Genomic DNA, 16,798 nt, shown 5'->3' on the forward strand with positions numbered 1-16,798 from the left:
ACTGCAATGCTGGCAGTGTGGAGGGCTTTGCCTTCCCCACTGTCACTGCATCCTTTCAGCCCCAGGCTAGTGATCAGGCAGGGAACAAAGGTACTCTTCCACCACCGCCCAGCATCACAGGGCTCACCCTCATCAGCAAGGAAACGGTTCAGGCTCCGAGTGCGAATTCTGTCTACCAGCTGCTTCCCCCACTGGAGTTCTAAGTGCTCCTGTTTGGTATCCTTGCATGCAAGGGAGGGGGAGGCAGCTGCCAGGTTCGCCCCTCTCTATCCTCTTAGCTGCCGCAAGTATCATTTCTGTGAAATGGATCGTTGTAATTGAACCATATTGGTTTTTGGCAAAATTTGGATCGTATAGTAGCACAGGACTGGCCTTTGCTGGAGGAATTACTTCAGTGAAACTGAGTTGCTGTTTAGGCCATCTCTGGTGTGATCCACTTATAGATGCTACATCTTAAAACCTAAGAGAGTCCCTTCAACTTTTTAATTCAAAGAATTGCACAGAAGGGGGGGAAGGAAATTCCACTGGTTGGAGCTTCTCGCAACTGTGGCATGGGAGTGATCTTCCAAGCTGCAGCTGCCGAAATTATCCCTTCTGTGCAAATCTTAGGACACGGGCAGCTACCTTGTGGTACCCAGATGTTGTTGAACCACCACTCCCATGAGTGGAGTCCAGCCTGGCCAGAGATCAGGGATGATGGGACTTGAAGTTCAGCAACGTCTGGAGGGCTGCGGGTGTCTTGCCCCCGCCTCTGTCTATTTCTCTACAAAATTAACCGGCTTAATTGTTGTTCCTTCTCTCTGCACAACCGGGGAACCCTTGGAACTGTAGTTCCAGTGAGAGGTCTTTTAAGAGGAGCCTCAGCTCCTTCACCCAAATGACAGTTCCCAGGTGTCCCTGCGGCGAGGCAGGAGCTGCAACACTTAAGCCAGCCTTGAAACAACGTTGTGGTAGAGAACTGCCCTTTTAAGAAGTTAGAGGTGCCCTCTCAGGAGATGAAGTTGGCAGCCGACTTAATTACGTCTCACAATAACCTGAGGCAAATGACAATATGCACACTTTTTCAGTGCTGCCCCTCTGACGCTTGGAATCGGTCTGGGGGCCCTCAGGCAAGGTGGGGGCCTTCCGTGTTCTAAGCTGTGGGGATAAACACTGCGTGTTTTTTCTCGATTTAGGCTCCGGCCTGTGACGCACCCGCTCACAGCATCTGTGTGCAGAAACCTGTAGCCAGGTCCCTGGCTTAATTGAGAGAGCTCTGTGTAGCTCACACTCTTATCTCTGGCTCATGGCCAAGGAAGCAGTCTTTCTCTCTCTCTGTCTCTCTCTCCATGACTGCATCAGCTTGTATCCCCACAAAGTGGGGAAATTAACACACCTCCCCTTTCTTTTCCTATCCTCCCCACCCATCCCATTTCTTGGGGGTCTCACCTTATTAAGCCATGCTGTCCCACCAATTCCTGCTCTTTGAGGAGTTTGACTCTCCCTTCTTCTCCCGTTGCTGGGTAGGGAGAAATCTGATCCAGTTTGCATTTAAAGGCAAACCAACCTAATTTACCACCTTCAGATGTGAATGAACTGCAAACTAATGCGGAAATGTGAAGAACTGAACTTCAGGTGGGGGGGGGGAGAAACCGAAACAAGTAGATCAGCCCATCTGCAATTGCCAGACACCCAATCCAGCGTCCCTGGGATTTCTTAACTGTTGTGAAGAAAGGGAGGATTCTGGTGGTTGCAGCTTCTTCTGCCACAAAATACTGCTGCAGATTCCAGATTCAGCTGCTGCAAAAATTATTCCTGCTCACTAACTAGGAGGGAACCATAGCTGTCAAATTACAGATTTGAAAATAAGGGACCAGCAGCCTCGAAAATAAGGGATCAGCAGCCAAAATAAGGGATCAACAATTACTTTGATAAAATACATATTTTGTTGCGTGCAAATGGCTTTAGGTATCTATTAGGTTCTCTAAATTACCATGTAGCATATATTCAACACAAAAAAACAGCAACAATTTGTTGTTGACAAAGGACAGCTGGACATAGAAAGGGCCCCATTACCTTCAGTAGCTTATTTAAGGGACATCATCAATAAGGGACAGCAGTGGGACATGGCCCTGGGATAAGGGACTGTCCCGCCAAATAAGGGACGCTTGACAGCTATGGAGGGAACCCTTCCCAAAGTGGTAGGACATCTGCTTTGCATGCAGAAGGTCCTAGGGTCCATCTCCCTGGAGGGCTGAAAAAAATTAACCCTGAAACCCTGCAGAGCTGCTGCCAGTCAATGCAGACAATACTAAGCTGGATAGACTCCGTGGTCTGACTCAGTAGAAGGCAACATCCTATAATCTTGTGTTTATCCCTCCCCATTCCCATCTCTCTCTCTCTCTCTCTCTCTCTCTCTCTGTCTGGCAACCTTTCACATGCCCTCCTCTGTGTTCAGCTTGATAAACACTCCAAGCTTGTGCTAATGGAATATTTAAATGGAGGCGAGGACATGCCAGGGTTTATGATGAACCATATGTTATTGGAACAGAAGCAAGCTAATTGTGGCAATAAAGAAGCACACTTTTTAATCTTTTCCGCTGTCTCCGTCTCACACTGCCTACACTCCGGCCCCGGTGCAGAACCTGTGAACCCATCAGCGCCTGCCTGCTTCCGCTTTTGTCTCACTGCCAGCATTCTTGGACCACTCAGCCCCACGACCAAGGAAAAGAGGGAATAGAAACACAAGAGAGGGAAGGGTTGAGGTCTGCTATCAGAAGCGACTTCATGCCACGCAGCCAAGCCCCAGATAATTTGTTCATTTTGCTACCAGCCGTGTACCTGGTGCTTCTCAGGAACCCGGAGAAAGAAAAAGCGCAGTGTAGCTTTGAAATCAGCAGTTGAAATCAGGGCAGGTTTGAATGGGTCAGTCCCAGGCACACCAACTCTATGGGGCCGAGGTGTCTTTGGCCCCCTCAATATTTGTTGGCAGGGGACCGGGTCCCCTCAAGGTTCAGGGGGTGGAGGAGGCCAAACGCAGGGAGGAAGAGGAAGAGGCAGCTCTCCGTGAATGAAGAATGCCAGGAGCCAGGCTAAGGGTCTGTGGAGGGAGCATCTTGGGCTGCTAGCAAGGCAAGGGCTGTGTCAGGCAGGAAGCCACTGCCGCTGGAGAGCAGCAGTCAGGGTGTGGGACTTTCTGCTCCTGAAATGTACCTCTGGGATGTGGGGAGGCTGAGTAGAGCTGAGGTGGCGCTGCTGCCACCTGCATTCCCCCTCATGGCTGCCAGAGGGGGAAGGTCCAGGGGAAGAAAGGGAAGGTGGCATGTCCCTGAGGAGGTGGTAGTGGTAGCCAAGGAGCAGTAGGGGAGATGGAGGCACATGTGGGGCAGCACCTTTTCTCCTCAGGTCAGGTATGGTGGCAGTGGCCTCCTCTAGACAATGCAACAGTCACACACACACACAACACATGCTGGGCCCCCTCCATATTGGGCGCAAGTCAGCGCCCGTTTCAGTCCACCATCTTGATACAAAATGGCACCTGATAGTATTCAAACATAGATAAAAGCTGCTCTTCGATCTCAGAGCTGTCATCCAAAATTGGGTCACGGTATCTTCAAATGTTGTCTTTGTCCATGGAGTTTTCTTGGCAGAGATACTGGAGTGGCTTGCTGGTTCCTGCTCCAGGTCACCTTGCCAACAAAGGTCCATATAGTAAAAGCTATGGTTTTCCCAGTAGTGATGTATGGAAATGAGAGCTGGACCATAAAGAAGGCTGATCACAGAAGAATTGATGCTTTTGAATTATGGTGCTGGAGGAGACTCTTGAGAGTCCCATGGACTGCAAGAAGATCAAACCTCTCCATCTGAGTGCTCTGAGTGCTCACTGGAAGGACAGATCCTGAAGCTGAGGTGCCAATACTTTGGCCACCTCATGAGAAGAGAAGACTCCCTGGAAAAGACCCTGATGTTGGGAAAGATGGAGGGCACAAGGAGAAGGGGACGACAGAGGACGAGATGGTTGGACAGTGTTCTCGAAGCTACCAGCATGCGTTTGACAAAACTGCAGGAGGCAGTGGAAGACAGAAGTGCCTGGTGTGCTCTGGTCCATGGGGTCACGAAGAGTCGGACACGACTAAATGACTAAACATCAACAATCTTCCAAGGTGTCCAAATTCATAGCGAACAAACAAATCACTTTCAAAAATATATGGTAGATTTATTTATTGTAACCTTTCCTCCACGGAGTTCACAGTGGGTGTGCATGGTTCTTTATCCCCCCCTCCTCATTTTAGCCTCACAACAACCCTGCGAGGTAGGTTAGGCTGAGAGACAATGCTTGACCCAAGGCGTCACCCAGCAAAGCTTCATGGCTGAGTAAGGATTTGAATCCTGGGTGACGGATCAGAAGCAGCCTTGCTGCAGCTTTTGCTCAGACCAGCTCCCCTCGTTGCTCAAAAGGCAGCTCCCCATCCAGGAGCAGAAAATCTGCCACAGGGTCGTAGACCTGTGTCACTTCCGCATAGCCATCCACTGGTTTTCTGCTTCGCTGATAATCACCCTAGACATAAGGGAAGAAAGACCTGCTGAGGTTCCCTACCATTTCCCAATTGCAGGAGACAATGGGTGGAGGCCAGAGGTGTCAGTGACTCACCACCACTGTAACTAAATGGAGCCGCCATGTGTGGGAGCACTCTACCTCTGAACACCAGCCACGCAGGCCAAACAGCAGGAGGCCATTGCCTACATGTCCTGCATCTGGTTGGCCCAGGTTGACAAACAAGAGCTGGGCTAAATGGATTCTGGCCTCATCTATCAAGGCCAAAGCCCCAGCCCCCATTCCTTTAATGGTGGTAGAGCATAGAGCATCTGCTTTGTGTGTTCAATCCTAAAATAGAAAACAGGTAAAATATCCCTATGGATAGCTCAGTCGGTAGAGTGTGAGGCTCTTAATCTCAGGGCTGTGGGTTTGAGCCCCGCATTGGGCGAATGAATCCTGCATTGCAGGGGGTTGGACTAGATGGCCCTCATGGTCCCTTCCAGCTCTACAGTTCTAGGATTCTAATCCCAGCTATCCCCAGATAAGACTCCTGCCTCGAGAGTGGCTGACTGTCAGTGTAGACCAAGAACATGTGGCCCTCCAGATGCTGTTGGACTGCAACTCCCATCAGCCCCAGCTGGCATTGTCAATTATCAGGGATGGTGGGAGCTGTAGTTCAACAACCTCAAGAAGGCCACAGGCTCCCCATTCCTTGCACTGACAATACTGAGTTGATGGACCATTGGTCTGACTCTGTCTGAAGCAGCTTCCTAAGGAGGCAGGGCCATAGCTCAGAGGCAGAGGGCACGTTCTATGTGCAGAAGGTCCTAGGCTCCACCCCTGGCATCCCAGCTAAAAGGACCTGGGGTGGTGGGAGATACCTCTGCCTGAGATGAATGACTGCCTGTCAGAGTAGGCAGTACTAGCCTGACTCAGTATAAGGCAGCTTTCTATGTTCCAGAACTTGTTTTTCAATCTGAAAAAAAGTTTGTGGAGTCCTTTTTTCTACCAGTCCAGCAGCTGCCGGTCTACTCTCTCTTCTCTTTGGGCAAATCTGGTTGCTGGTAGAAAGGTCCCAAATTAAATCCCAGGCATTTCCAGATAGGGCTGGGAGAATCTCCTGCTTGAAACCCTGCTGAGCTGCTGCCAGTCAGTGTAGACAACACTCTAACTCAGTACAAAGCATCTTCCTATCTTCCTGTATGATATACACTATGGGGCTAAGATGGGACACTCTCTGACTTCCTTTTGGGTCCTGTTTTTAAATGAGGAAGGTGGAGGAAACAAGGGAATCCATGACTCACAATGAAACAGACAAGAGAGGACAAGTCCTATGGACTTGGTCCAGAAGGAAACTCCATTGTGACTCTTCCACCACCGTTAAGCCTCTTCCCCAGGTACTCACAGCATACTCATAAATCCACGGTTCCTCCTGAGGGTACCATCTCTCATACAGAGGCTTCATTTCTTCATACTGCCGGGGCAGCCTCACTTCCTCGTACTCGTGCTGACCTGGAGAACCAAGCCCTGTGGGTGCAATATCGGGGTCTGCAGTGATGAAGGAAGCCTGCCTTCAGGGACCTGAGATTGTTCCTCAAGAGCAAGGATGGACCACTCTCTGCCTGGTCCTTGGAATTCTCCCCAGGCCCCACCTCTCAGTGGTCCTGCTTCTCCCCCTGAGCATTTTGCCTGGTTGGAATGTATCCTTGAACTCTGGCGGTTCCTCTTGCTTGTTTGGATGAAGACGAGAGAGAGTGTAGCCTAATGTACAAAGGCAGAAACTAAATCTGTTGCTTCTCCCATCACTGACACAGGACCCACGGAAAGTTGCCCAGATGGGAATGTGACCCTAGTGCTGAAACAGAGCACTGATATTTGGATTTGCTGCGATTCCAGATTATGGTACTGTGGCTTAGAGGGAAAAGCGGGCAGAGGTGAAATAACATGTCAGCATCCGCCCACCTGTGACACTAGCATCCATCTCGCTGTCAGTGTGGTGGCCTGGCTGGGACCAGCCCCTTGCAGTAGCCTCAGAGCTGGTTGATGTTGTCTTGGGAGAGCTGCCCTGCAGAGAGAGAGCAAACAACCAGCTCTGTTCTCAGGAAAAAGGACTATATCTACTGCCTGTATCAGGTCCACTGACCCCTGTCCATTGTCCCTTCTTTGGCGGCTTCCAGCCATCTAACTTTCATATAGGGGACTTCTCAGGTACTAGGCAGTTTTTCACTAGGAATCTATCAGAACCCTTGTTGGCAGCTCAAAATCCTAAGGTCTACTGTGATATTTTTTTCAAAGCAACATCAAATTTCTCGCACTCCTATGAAGGTTGACCCTCATCATGGAGAGTCTGGAAACCATGGTCTACAACAGCCTTGGCCAACCTGATACTCTGTAGATGTTTTGGGACTGCAACTCCCATCAGCCCCAGCCAGCCCTGCCATGCCGGCTTGGGTTGATGGGAGTTGTAGTTCAAAACATCTGGAGGGCACCTGGTTGGCAAAGGCTGGCCTATTGAGAGATGACTATGTTTAGTATGAAACTATCTTGCTGCATTTTCTACCCTACAGTATTTTGCCTGTGTCCTCCTTTGCCGCTGCATGGAACATGGTAACAGACCTTTGAATCTGTAAGTAAAATATTTTAAATTTACCCACACAAGTGGGTAACAAAGATTCATACATTTAATTGCCTCCCACAATTTGTGCTAAACTGGCTAGTGTAAATTATCCCTATTACAGAAATTGGATTGACTGATGCAGAATTCTGAAGTCCCTGTAAAACTGACTGTTAATTGTACCCAGCTAAGGGTAGAACCATTGAATTGAATGGGCCTACATTACTCATGTCCATTAATTTCAATGCGTCTACTCCAAGTAGGACTAAAATTGAACACAACCTTGTTGCACAACACTGCAACATTTACTTTTTCGGGGGCTGAAGCCTTGATGTTGAATGGGTGTCACCAGTAAGCAGATCCAGTTGCCTTTGTCTCAATGTCAAGTTTGCCTCCCTTGAGGAAAAAACAGCAAACTTAAAAAGAAGCACTGGGAACAAAGGATAGAGCTGTTCCCCACCCCCACCCCGATGGATTTATTTTTCTTTGTGGTTGTTGTATTCCTGGACTCTTGTTGCCATGGTTGCTGCCTTTTGTACCAGCTTCTGCACCCATGGATCTCCAGACCATCTGCAGACCACAACAGGCAGTCTATATTCTCTGTATCATGAAAAAAATCACCTAATAATATCAGCCAAGGAAGATATTGCTGAAGGCACAAGACTACACCTGGCTGGGTTCTTTTTCTGATCCTACATGCTACCTGGATGTTGTACCCACAATTCCCAGGCCCCAGAGAGATGTGCTTACCTCAGAGCTATGCTCCTCCAGCTGTGCTGGCCGTGTGCCAAGTTTCAGCCACTTGCTCACTGCGTAGTTGTTCCCAAATCTCACCTTTCCCCTGAAATAGCAACAACATTCTGGGGAGCGTGGTCAACTAGGGCGAATGGGGAATGCCCCACTAATCTCATTCAGCCCCTGCCTGTCCGTCTTACTTACAACAAACCAGAGGGTAGCTCTTCCTCTCCTTAGCTCCACCTCCAAATCTCATTGGCTCTTGATCCACACCATTGGTTTCACCGCCTTCAATCCTCCAAGTCTTATTGAGCCGCTAGCTACCGCTCAGTACCCTATAAGCCTTTTCAGGCTATGGCACTGGTGTCTAGTGGTTTAGCAGTTGATTTTGCCTAAAAGGGTTTTTTTGGGGGGTGGAGGGAGATCTCATGGGCCTTTAACAGCCACATAACCAGGAAAGAAAATTGGTCAGTGCATTGTCCCTCCAGACGTGCTGCTGTGAAAGGTTTCACCTGAAGAGCTGTTCGACGGTGGAGACTGACTCAAGAGGTGGTGGAGGCATTTAAAGCAGAGGGTTGACAGCCACCAGTCAGAGATGCTCTGGTTGCATCCTGCATTGCAGAGCCTGAATTTAATGGGGTTAGTCTAGATGACTTCCACATCCCCTTCCAACTTGATGGTTCTAAGCAGCGTCTCCTAGTCTCACAGTTGCTTCATGTGCAAAAGATAATTCTGGAGAAAGTGGTGGGCACTTTGACCCCCTATGGCCTCCTTCCCTCCTGCCCACTTAATACTTACTTGACTTCTTCTTGGGTTCCATCAACTGCAAGGAGAGAGAGAAACAAAAGAAGGGTCATAAAAGGCAGGCAGTGGGTGGGTGGGAGTCAATGGAGTCCAACACTGTGGAAGGAGCAGTTCCCCAGTCCGAAAAAGTTACAACATTAAGGGGAAAGGGGTGAGTTTAGAGAAAATGCACATAAGGGAAATGGATGAGGGAAACTGGATTCAATTTGCATCTAAAGGTAAACCCAACTAAGTCACACTTTCTGAAATTATCCCAAAGCAAAATGCAGTCATTCTTTGACATTCACCATTCACTGGATTTTGCAATACACCACGCAGGACATGGGCAGAAAAATGCAAGTACTGATGCAAAGTGTGTGCACAATGCATATATCCCTGAAAATAATAGATTATTTTAAGGGAAATTCCTTTGCAAAAAAAATGTATATCTCAGGAACAAGGTGCATAAACACAGGTGGCTATTAATACAAATTCACACGAAAATGCTGGCGAATTATCATTTGGGGTTTAAAATGACATCACAAGCTGATATGAAAACAGGGAGACCTGAACAGAAGACTAGGAAAATGAGAAATGGGGAGAACCTGAAGTGGACAGATTCACTCCTTGCACTTAGGTGGGACATGATAGCGGTGTATAAAATTATGCAATGGCGTGAAAAATGTGGATAGGGAGCAAAAACCTTTTTCATGTTATTAGAACTGGAGAGCCATCCAATGATTCTGAATTTACCTTCAGTGCCCAGTGTTTCCAGGGCTCTTATGCAGAGCAGAGAGTGTGAACCTCCCCATGCTCCATTCCTAAGTAGTGAGCTATGGGTCTGCTTACCTTTGAGAGTTCGGACCTGTCGCCGGCAGAGTAAACAGCCCAGGAAGGACAAGTTGGAAACTATCAGAAGAACCCCTAAAGCGCTGAGGAGCCCAACAAGAGGAAGAGGCAGCAAAGGGCTCACTGGGGAAGAATGAAAAAGTTTAAAAGGTGAGGGCACAGAGGAAAGCAGCTCCCACGCCACCACCATGATGATAATAATAATAATAATAATAATAATAATAATAATAATAATAATAATATATTTATACCCTGCCCATCTGGCTGGGTTTCTCCAGGCACTCTGGGTGGCTTCCAACAGAACACCAAAATACAATAACCTATTAAACATTAAAAGCTTCCCTAAACATGCAGTCCTCCTTTTACTGCAACCACCTCCATCGTTTTACTCCACCTCCATCGTTCTACCCGGACACTGAGGTCCAGCGCCAAGGGCCTTCTGGCGGTTCCCTCGCTGCAAGAAGCCAAGTTACAGGGAACCAGGCAGAGGGCCTTCTCGGTAGTGGCACCCACCCTGTGGAACGCCCTCCCACCAGATGTCAAAGAGGAAAATAACTACCAAACTTTTAGAAGACATCTAAAGGCAGCCCTGTTTAGGGAAGCTTTTAATATTTAATAGGTTGTTGTATTTTGGTGTTTTGTTGGAAGCCGCCCAGAGCGGCTGGGGAAACCCAGCCAGATGGGCGGGGTATACATTACTCGGGCATGAGAAACAGAGCAGGATGGGAGAAGGCAGAGATGTCCCATTGTCATGTGCTGGCCCTAGGAATAGTTTTACTGCAGCCTTCCTGATGTCTGCCCCTCTTCCCTCAAAACCCGAGTGTCTCATATACTCCAGCTGAGGAGAGGGAGAGGCACAGGTTTGAAAGAAAAGCTTTTTTTTTCCTTAAGGGAAATTAAAACTACACTGGTTTGCAAAGTGGTATGATAATGCGCTAAGTGATACAAGAGAAGAAGAGAGAGAATTTTGATTTCATTTGCATTTCAGTGAGAAACTGTCTACATACCAAAACGATATATTATAGAAAAGTGTGCATATAAATGCATATATTCATGAAAACACATACAAAATGCATTGTGCTGGGGGAAATCACTTGCAAAGATGTGTAGGCTGGTTAAAACTGCATACAGTAATATGCTTGCTAGGGTTGCCGTATTTCGAAGAGCTGAAAAGAGGACACATTTGCCATCTTCTACTTTTAACTATGGATTGCTATGATGACTCTCAATTTACACAACCACAAAAAAGAGGACATGTCCTGGAAAAAGAGGACATATGGCAACCCTGTGAGAAATCTGCACTGAAACCCTTACACATTTTTATGTGGAATTCAGTATTTTTTAGAAAAATCTCAAATGGCTACAGAAAGGTGGAGAAGTACATTTAGGGTCAGAAAAATGAGAAACTGAGAGAAACCAAAATTGACAGATTCATCCATTCCTAGTGGTAATTGACTAATGACTGGTTTATCATTTTAAAAAAGTTTCCTGCTGGTGCCAGCGAGGAGGTTTGCCAACTGACCATACAGTCTGGTGTGGCCTGCTTCTGTGCTTTTAATCTGTGTGTGACTTACAGAAATCGTCACGTGACATTTTACACAGTATGGAGCATTGTCACTTGCTAATGTCTACAGTTCCCATGACTGCCTGGGGGGAGAGGAGCAGGTGCTGCTGAAAACGCTGGCAAACCTACCCAACATACTTGCATTTCCACATCCCGCACAGTAGACTCTGATCAACCATTGATCCATTATCTGGCAAAAGCAACCAGTATAAAAGATTGAAGAGTGCCTGAAAAATGCAATATCCCTGCAACAGGCTCACTGCCTCGAGCATATTGATGGAGCGTGCACATCAAATGGAAACTTTTACACATTCATTGTGCAATAAACTAAATGTGCCAGAAGCCGTATGCAATCGACAATCAAAGCTGTTTGTACTCGGTGCCAAAATGAAACCGAAAGCAAAATCCAAATTGCAGAGAGAGGGAGAGAGAAGACCTGGAAAAATATCAGCATTGTGTCTTTGCAAATTTTCTATTGTTCTGCTTCTATACTAAACACTGGGGACATCACAGGGCTCAGGCTTCAGCTGCTAACATCTTCTCTCACTCAGGCTCCCTCTGCATTCCAAAATATTCCTGTGTACAGTGGTACCTCGGGTTACATACGCTTCATGTTACATACGCTTCAGGTTACAGACTCTGCTAACCCAGAAATATTACCTCGGGTTAAGAACTTTGCTTCAGGATGAGAACAGAAATCGTGCTCCGGGGCATGGCATCAGTGGGAGGCCCCATTAGCTAAAGTGGTGCTTCAGGTTAAGAACAGTTTCAGGTTAAGTACGGACCTCCATAACGAATTAAGTACGTAACCAGAGGTACCACTGTATTACCATTGTACAGCAAACCTATCTCTGTAGACTAGAAACATAGGTTTGCATCTGTTGCTGTTTTAAGGAACACAGTGGTTGTTGGGATACTGACTGCTGTATCACACACCGACATTTTGACTTGAGCAATTCAGCAATTATTAATAGATAACCAGAGGTGGAAGGTTCCCTGAGGATCATCCAGTCCAACCCCCTGCAATGCAGGAAGATGCAGCTGTCCCTTACGGGGATTGAACCTGCAACCTTGGCATTTACCAGCACCAAACTCTAACCAGCTGATCTAGCCATACATTCAGCCCTGACTGCAACAGAGCATCAAGGCAGAGAGGGCCAAAGCAGGAAATGGCTCCCTCAACAACATGGATTTCAACTCTACTAGTTGTTAACATTTTTGTACCTGGTTCAGGTAGAGATGGCGTTTTGGGTTCTCTGTCAATTGTTTCTTCCTCACTCCCTAGAAGAGAACACATTAAACCACGATGGAACATAGCATCCAGATTCTGATAGCATTAGAACGGGACTAATACAAGGATGGTCATATCAATGTGATGCTATAGGCTGGGTCAGGAAGGGTAAGCAAAATCCCATACCTCCAGGAAAAAAGAATTGAAATCACAGAAATCTGCCACTTTCCAGTACTTGAGTCACTGCTAACCCGCTCTTCTGTTATAACCCAGCTCTACAGCATGCTTAGCATAACAGTTAATCCAGGATCATTTTGCCACTCTGTTTCTCACTTATTACTTGCTTATACTTTCCTGTAGGGATGCAGGTGGTGCTATGGGTTAAACCACAGAGACTAGGGCTTGATGATCAAAAGGTCGGTGGTTCGAATCCCCGCAACAGGGTGAGCTCCCGTTGCTCGGTCACAGCTCCTGCAAACCTAGCAGTTCGAAAGCACGTCAAAGTGCAAATAGATAAATAGATACCACTCCAGCGGGAAGGTAAATGGTGTTTCCGTGCGCTGCTCTGGTTCACCAGAAGCGGCTTAGTCATGCTGGCCACATGGCCCGGAAGCTGTACGCCGGCTCCCTCGGCCCATAAAGCAAGATGAGCACCGCAACCCGAGTCATCCGCAACTGGACCTAATGGCCAGGAGTCCCTTTACCTTTACCTTACTTTCCTTTAGGAACTCAGAGTAGTTTACCTGACTCCCTCTCCACCCCTTCCCATTCTGTTATCCTCACAGCAACCACAAGAGGCAGGCAAGATTGAAAGAACAACTGGCACAAGGTCAGAAATTGATCACTGGACAGAGATTTGAACCTGGATCTCTCCGGTTCAAATGCAATGCTCAGTCTGCTACACAGCACTGCCTATTGCTTCTTGAAGTGCAGGCCACTGTTAGGGAGTCATTCATCCAGAAAGTGGGAGTGGCACTCAGAGCATGCGCAGCTTCAGCTGGAAGTGCCGATAAAAGGAGGACTTCCGTTTTCACTTTTTGCAGACGACTGACCAACAAGTGCTGTCTGCAAGCAGCTGCGTCATGACTGCCGATAGACTGTGTCTGCCTACATCGTTGCTAAAGAGAAAGAGGGACTGAAACATTACAGCTGTTGCTATAATGATTGTAAACAGTGCTCCCGTGATGCGTTTATGACCAATCAAGCAATAAATCACTTGACTGAGTTTTACGGCGTCTCTGAGTGATTCTTCTCCAGGTGTAGCTTCAGTTGCTGACCACTGCTTCCAGAAACTCTGCTAAATGGATGAAAGCTTCTAACGAGGTGCCTACACACAAGTATACTCACGCACTGAAAGTGTGATTGAATGTGACCTTTAATAGCCACACCCTTGTGCTGGCTCCATCCTTGCTAAGCAGCTAGGTGCTCCTTACCTGTAGTGGTGACACTCAGTCCTGCCCCACCATCAGCAAAGTCACTTTCACCAAGGGCATTGCGGGCATTGACAGAGACATTGTAGATGGTGTTTGGGCGCAGGCCCATCAAGGTGAATGCAGGAGACTGCGGCGGGAAGACATCCACATACCTAAAGCTGGGAGCTGCTGGCCAGTGGTACCTGGATGGAAGTGGGCGAAAAAGAGGCGCAAGTGGGAAATGGCATTTAATGTCCAACATCCCCATAAGAACATACGCTTAGCCTGCTGGATGACGCCTCTTTTAAAGCCATCTGAGTTGGTGGCCATCACTGCCTCCTCCCTCCTTCCCACCGTAAAACTGATGGTGGTACTTGGTTCAAGAAATATATTCAGGTAAGTTATTCTGCTTTTCAGACAGATAGAGGAACACACAGTTGCAGTTCTGGCTTGCTTGTTCTGGCTACCAATCAGTTTCAAACCCAACTCAAAGCGTTGCTTTTGACCTCTGAAGCCTTGCATGGCTTGGGACCTCAAGGACCACTTTTTCACCATATGAACCACCTAATCCTGAGGTTGACATTTAAGGCCCTTCTCTATGTGCTCCCTCCAAAAGATGTTTGGAGGGTGGCGATGAGAGAATTGTCAGTTTGCATTTCTTAGTGCAGAAAGTATTGATCTGATGTGTAGAGATCTTTCCTCTACTTCATTCAAGCTTCTCTGTGTGAAAGAAGCAAACAGAAGGTTCGTGATGTTTGGGTTATTCCTTCAGGGAAGCTGAGTACAGCTGGTTTACACTGTTTCTGTTATCTCTTTCAGTCAAGGTCATGCTGGCTATAATAATAGGCCAGAAGGAGCCTGGGTCTTCACTTTCTCTTTCTATCTCTCTTCCTTCTGGTGTGGTGTTCTGTATATAGTGTTAGGGTTTAGTCTTATATAAGTTATTGTAAGTTTAAGTCTACTGCAACTGGATTTCTTATGGACAGTGCCAATCCTGAATGTATTGGATTTGTGACCATTATGCTAATTTGCCTTCAGTAGCAGTAAAGCTCTGCTGGATGAAATACAATTGCCTCTGGTCTATTTTTTGGGAATCCTGCAACGTGTTTAAGTTGTTACTCTGCTAACTATACATTGGAATCTACTCTGGATCAATACTGAGCATTTTCTGTGGTATCCCCGCTACTGTGGAATGCTCTCCCCAAGGAAGCTTCTCTGGGATTGACTTTGTCATCTTTCTGAAGCGAGACAAAGATATATTTACTTTTAGTCTAATAGTGCAAGGGCGTACACTGTCATTTTGGCTTAATATATTTTTTTACCAAAGCTTATCCACAAGGGAGTCTTTGGAACTGTTAGGGAGCCAGGAGATCTCCTCACCAAACCAATTCCCATAGCTCCCTGTTTTAAACAACGGACCTGTTTCATTTTTAAAGATTCCCATTTGAGTAATGTTTGTGGCTTTTGCCAAATGACTCCTACCTGACACGAAAGCTTTGCTGAAGCCCTCCGTCGAAGCCAGGGCTCCACTCCAAAGCCAGCCAGTTGTGGGCAACACCTACAACCTTTAGCCCTGATGGTGGGTCAGGGCGGCCTGGTGAGAAAGAAATGAACTGTTTAAGAACTTGTAAAAGGGGATAGTGAGTCTTTGCCCCTCATATTCAGTTGATACACAAGCCAAGTCTACAGCTTAGATCTTAGCAGCCCATATGTCCTTACTGGTACTAAGTAGCTGGATGTCAAGGGTATCTGTGCCCAGTTCATTGCTGGCTGTGCAGGTAAAGGTGGCATAGTCAAGAACGGCGCTCACATTGGCAATGGTTAAGGTGCCGGTGTGCAGGGAGCCCTCATGTTCTGCAGCCGCAGTATACCTGGAAGAAGGTAATGACGGCAAGAGATCAGGTAGAAAAGAATAATAGAATCCTAGAATAGTAGACTTAGAAGGGACCACAAGGATCAGCTAGTCCTCCAGGCATGAATTTGACAACGAGTGAGTGCCCAGGCTCTCCAGGGATATCTACTTACAAGACATCCAATCTGCCAGCTGGACTTCCAAGAGTTGCCAAACCTGCTGTTCATCCACCAACAAGTTTTCTGTGAGTCTTGCAGGTGACCAGGAGAAGTTCCCCACCCACCCAGCTCTCTGTCACTGCTGCTTCTACCATTCCTCAGCTACCCCTTTAAGAAATCATAGAGTTGGAGTGGTTTAGGTAGACTAGCGTGGGGCTCAAACCCACAACCCTGAGATTAAGAGTCTCATGCCCAGCAACTGAGCTAGCTAGGCAGTCTCCTACCGACTGACAATCTTTCCAGATCTTTCGTGGAGGATAGGGCTATCAGTGGCTACCAGCCACGATGACTATGTTCTCCCTCCACAGTCATTGCTGCCTCAGTGCCAATTGCTGGGGGACACAAGTGTGGGCTGCTGTTGTTGCTCTGTGTTCCTGCTTGCAGGCTTCCTGTAGGCACTAGTTTGGCCACTGTGAGAACAGGATGCTGGGTGGGGGTTGGCCATTGGCTGATGCAACAAGGGCTCTTCTCAGATTTGTATTTCAAGATCAAAACACAAATGATATCTCGCCCATTGAAAACAGAAGCTGAAGACAAGTTGCAATGTAATGAAGCACTCTGTCAATAAGAACACAAGGACTTCATCTTCTGCAAGGATGGAGATCAAGAGCTACTTTTACAAAGAGAGAAGAGTGTGTCCTTCTGCACTGCTTCTGTACTGCTGATTCCCCCCTCCCCTTATTTCTTAAGATTTCATTGTTAGATGTATTAAAGTCAGGGCTTTTTTTCCAAGCCGGAACTCAGTTCCGACACCTCTCATGTGGGCGCCATTGTCATTATAACAAGGGAAGGGTTCGTGGTGAGTTCTGGCACCTCTTTTTCTAGAAAAACAGCACTGATTTAGTTGTACCTGAGGTGAGTAGGTAATAACTTAGCTTAGGAGAAACTGTATTTTAGCATGCATTCCTTATACTTATAATTGCATTTGCGTGTCAAAGCCCCCAAGCCACCCCCATGAGAATAACGACACAAGGACACAGAATTTTAGGTTAATGTTAATTGGCACAAGGCTGAAAAGGGGCGA

At 47.2% G+C, this 16,798-nt stretch overlaps 1 protein-coding gene across 1 annotated transcript in view; it reads right to left on the reverse strand.

Annotated features, from left to right (window-relative positions):
• Positions 1-4,170: 4,170 nt before the first annotated feature.
• Positions 4,171-16,798, reverse strand: part of NPHS1 (NPHS1 adhesion molecule, nephrin) — a 50,494-nt gene continuing 37,866 nt past the window's right edge. Inside the window, exons 21-30 of the mRNA XM_053398371.1 lie at positions 15,424-15,575; positions 15,187-15,298; positions 13,726-13,907; positions 12,286-12,342; positions 9,498-9,620; positions 8,664-8,688; positions 7,881-7,971; positions 6,479-6,581; positions 5,922-6,043; positions 4,171-4,537 (exon numbers count right to left, since the gene is read on the reverse strand). Coding sequence (XP_053254346.1) covers positions 4,409-4,537; positions 5,922-6,043; positions 6,479-6,581; positions 7,881-7,971; positions 8,664-8,688; positions 9,498-9,620; positions 12,286-12,342; positions 13,726-13,907; positions 15,187-15,298; positions 15,424-15,575 — 1,096 coding nt within the window. The 3' untranslated portion in view covers positions 4,171-4,408. The remainder of the gene's footprint in view (positions 4,538-5,921; positions 6,044-6,478; positions 6,582-7,880; positions 7,972-8,663; positions 8,689-9,497; positions 9,621-12,285; positions 12,343-13,725; positions 13,908-15,186; positions 15,299-15,423; positions 15,576-16,798) is intronic.

The sequence above is a fragment of the Podarcis raffonei genome, chromosome 8, assembly GCF_027172205.1.
Source record: "Podarcis raffonei isolate rPodRaf1 chromosome 8, rPodRaf1.pri, whole genome shotgun sequence".
NCBI lineage: Eukaryota > Metazoa > Chordata > Lepidosauria > Squamata > Lacertidae > Podarcis > Podarcis raffonei.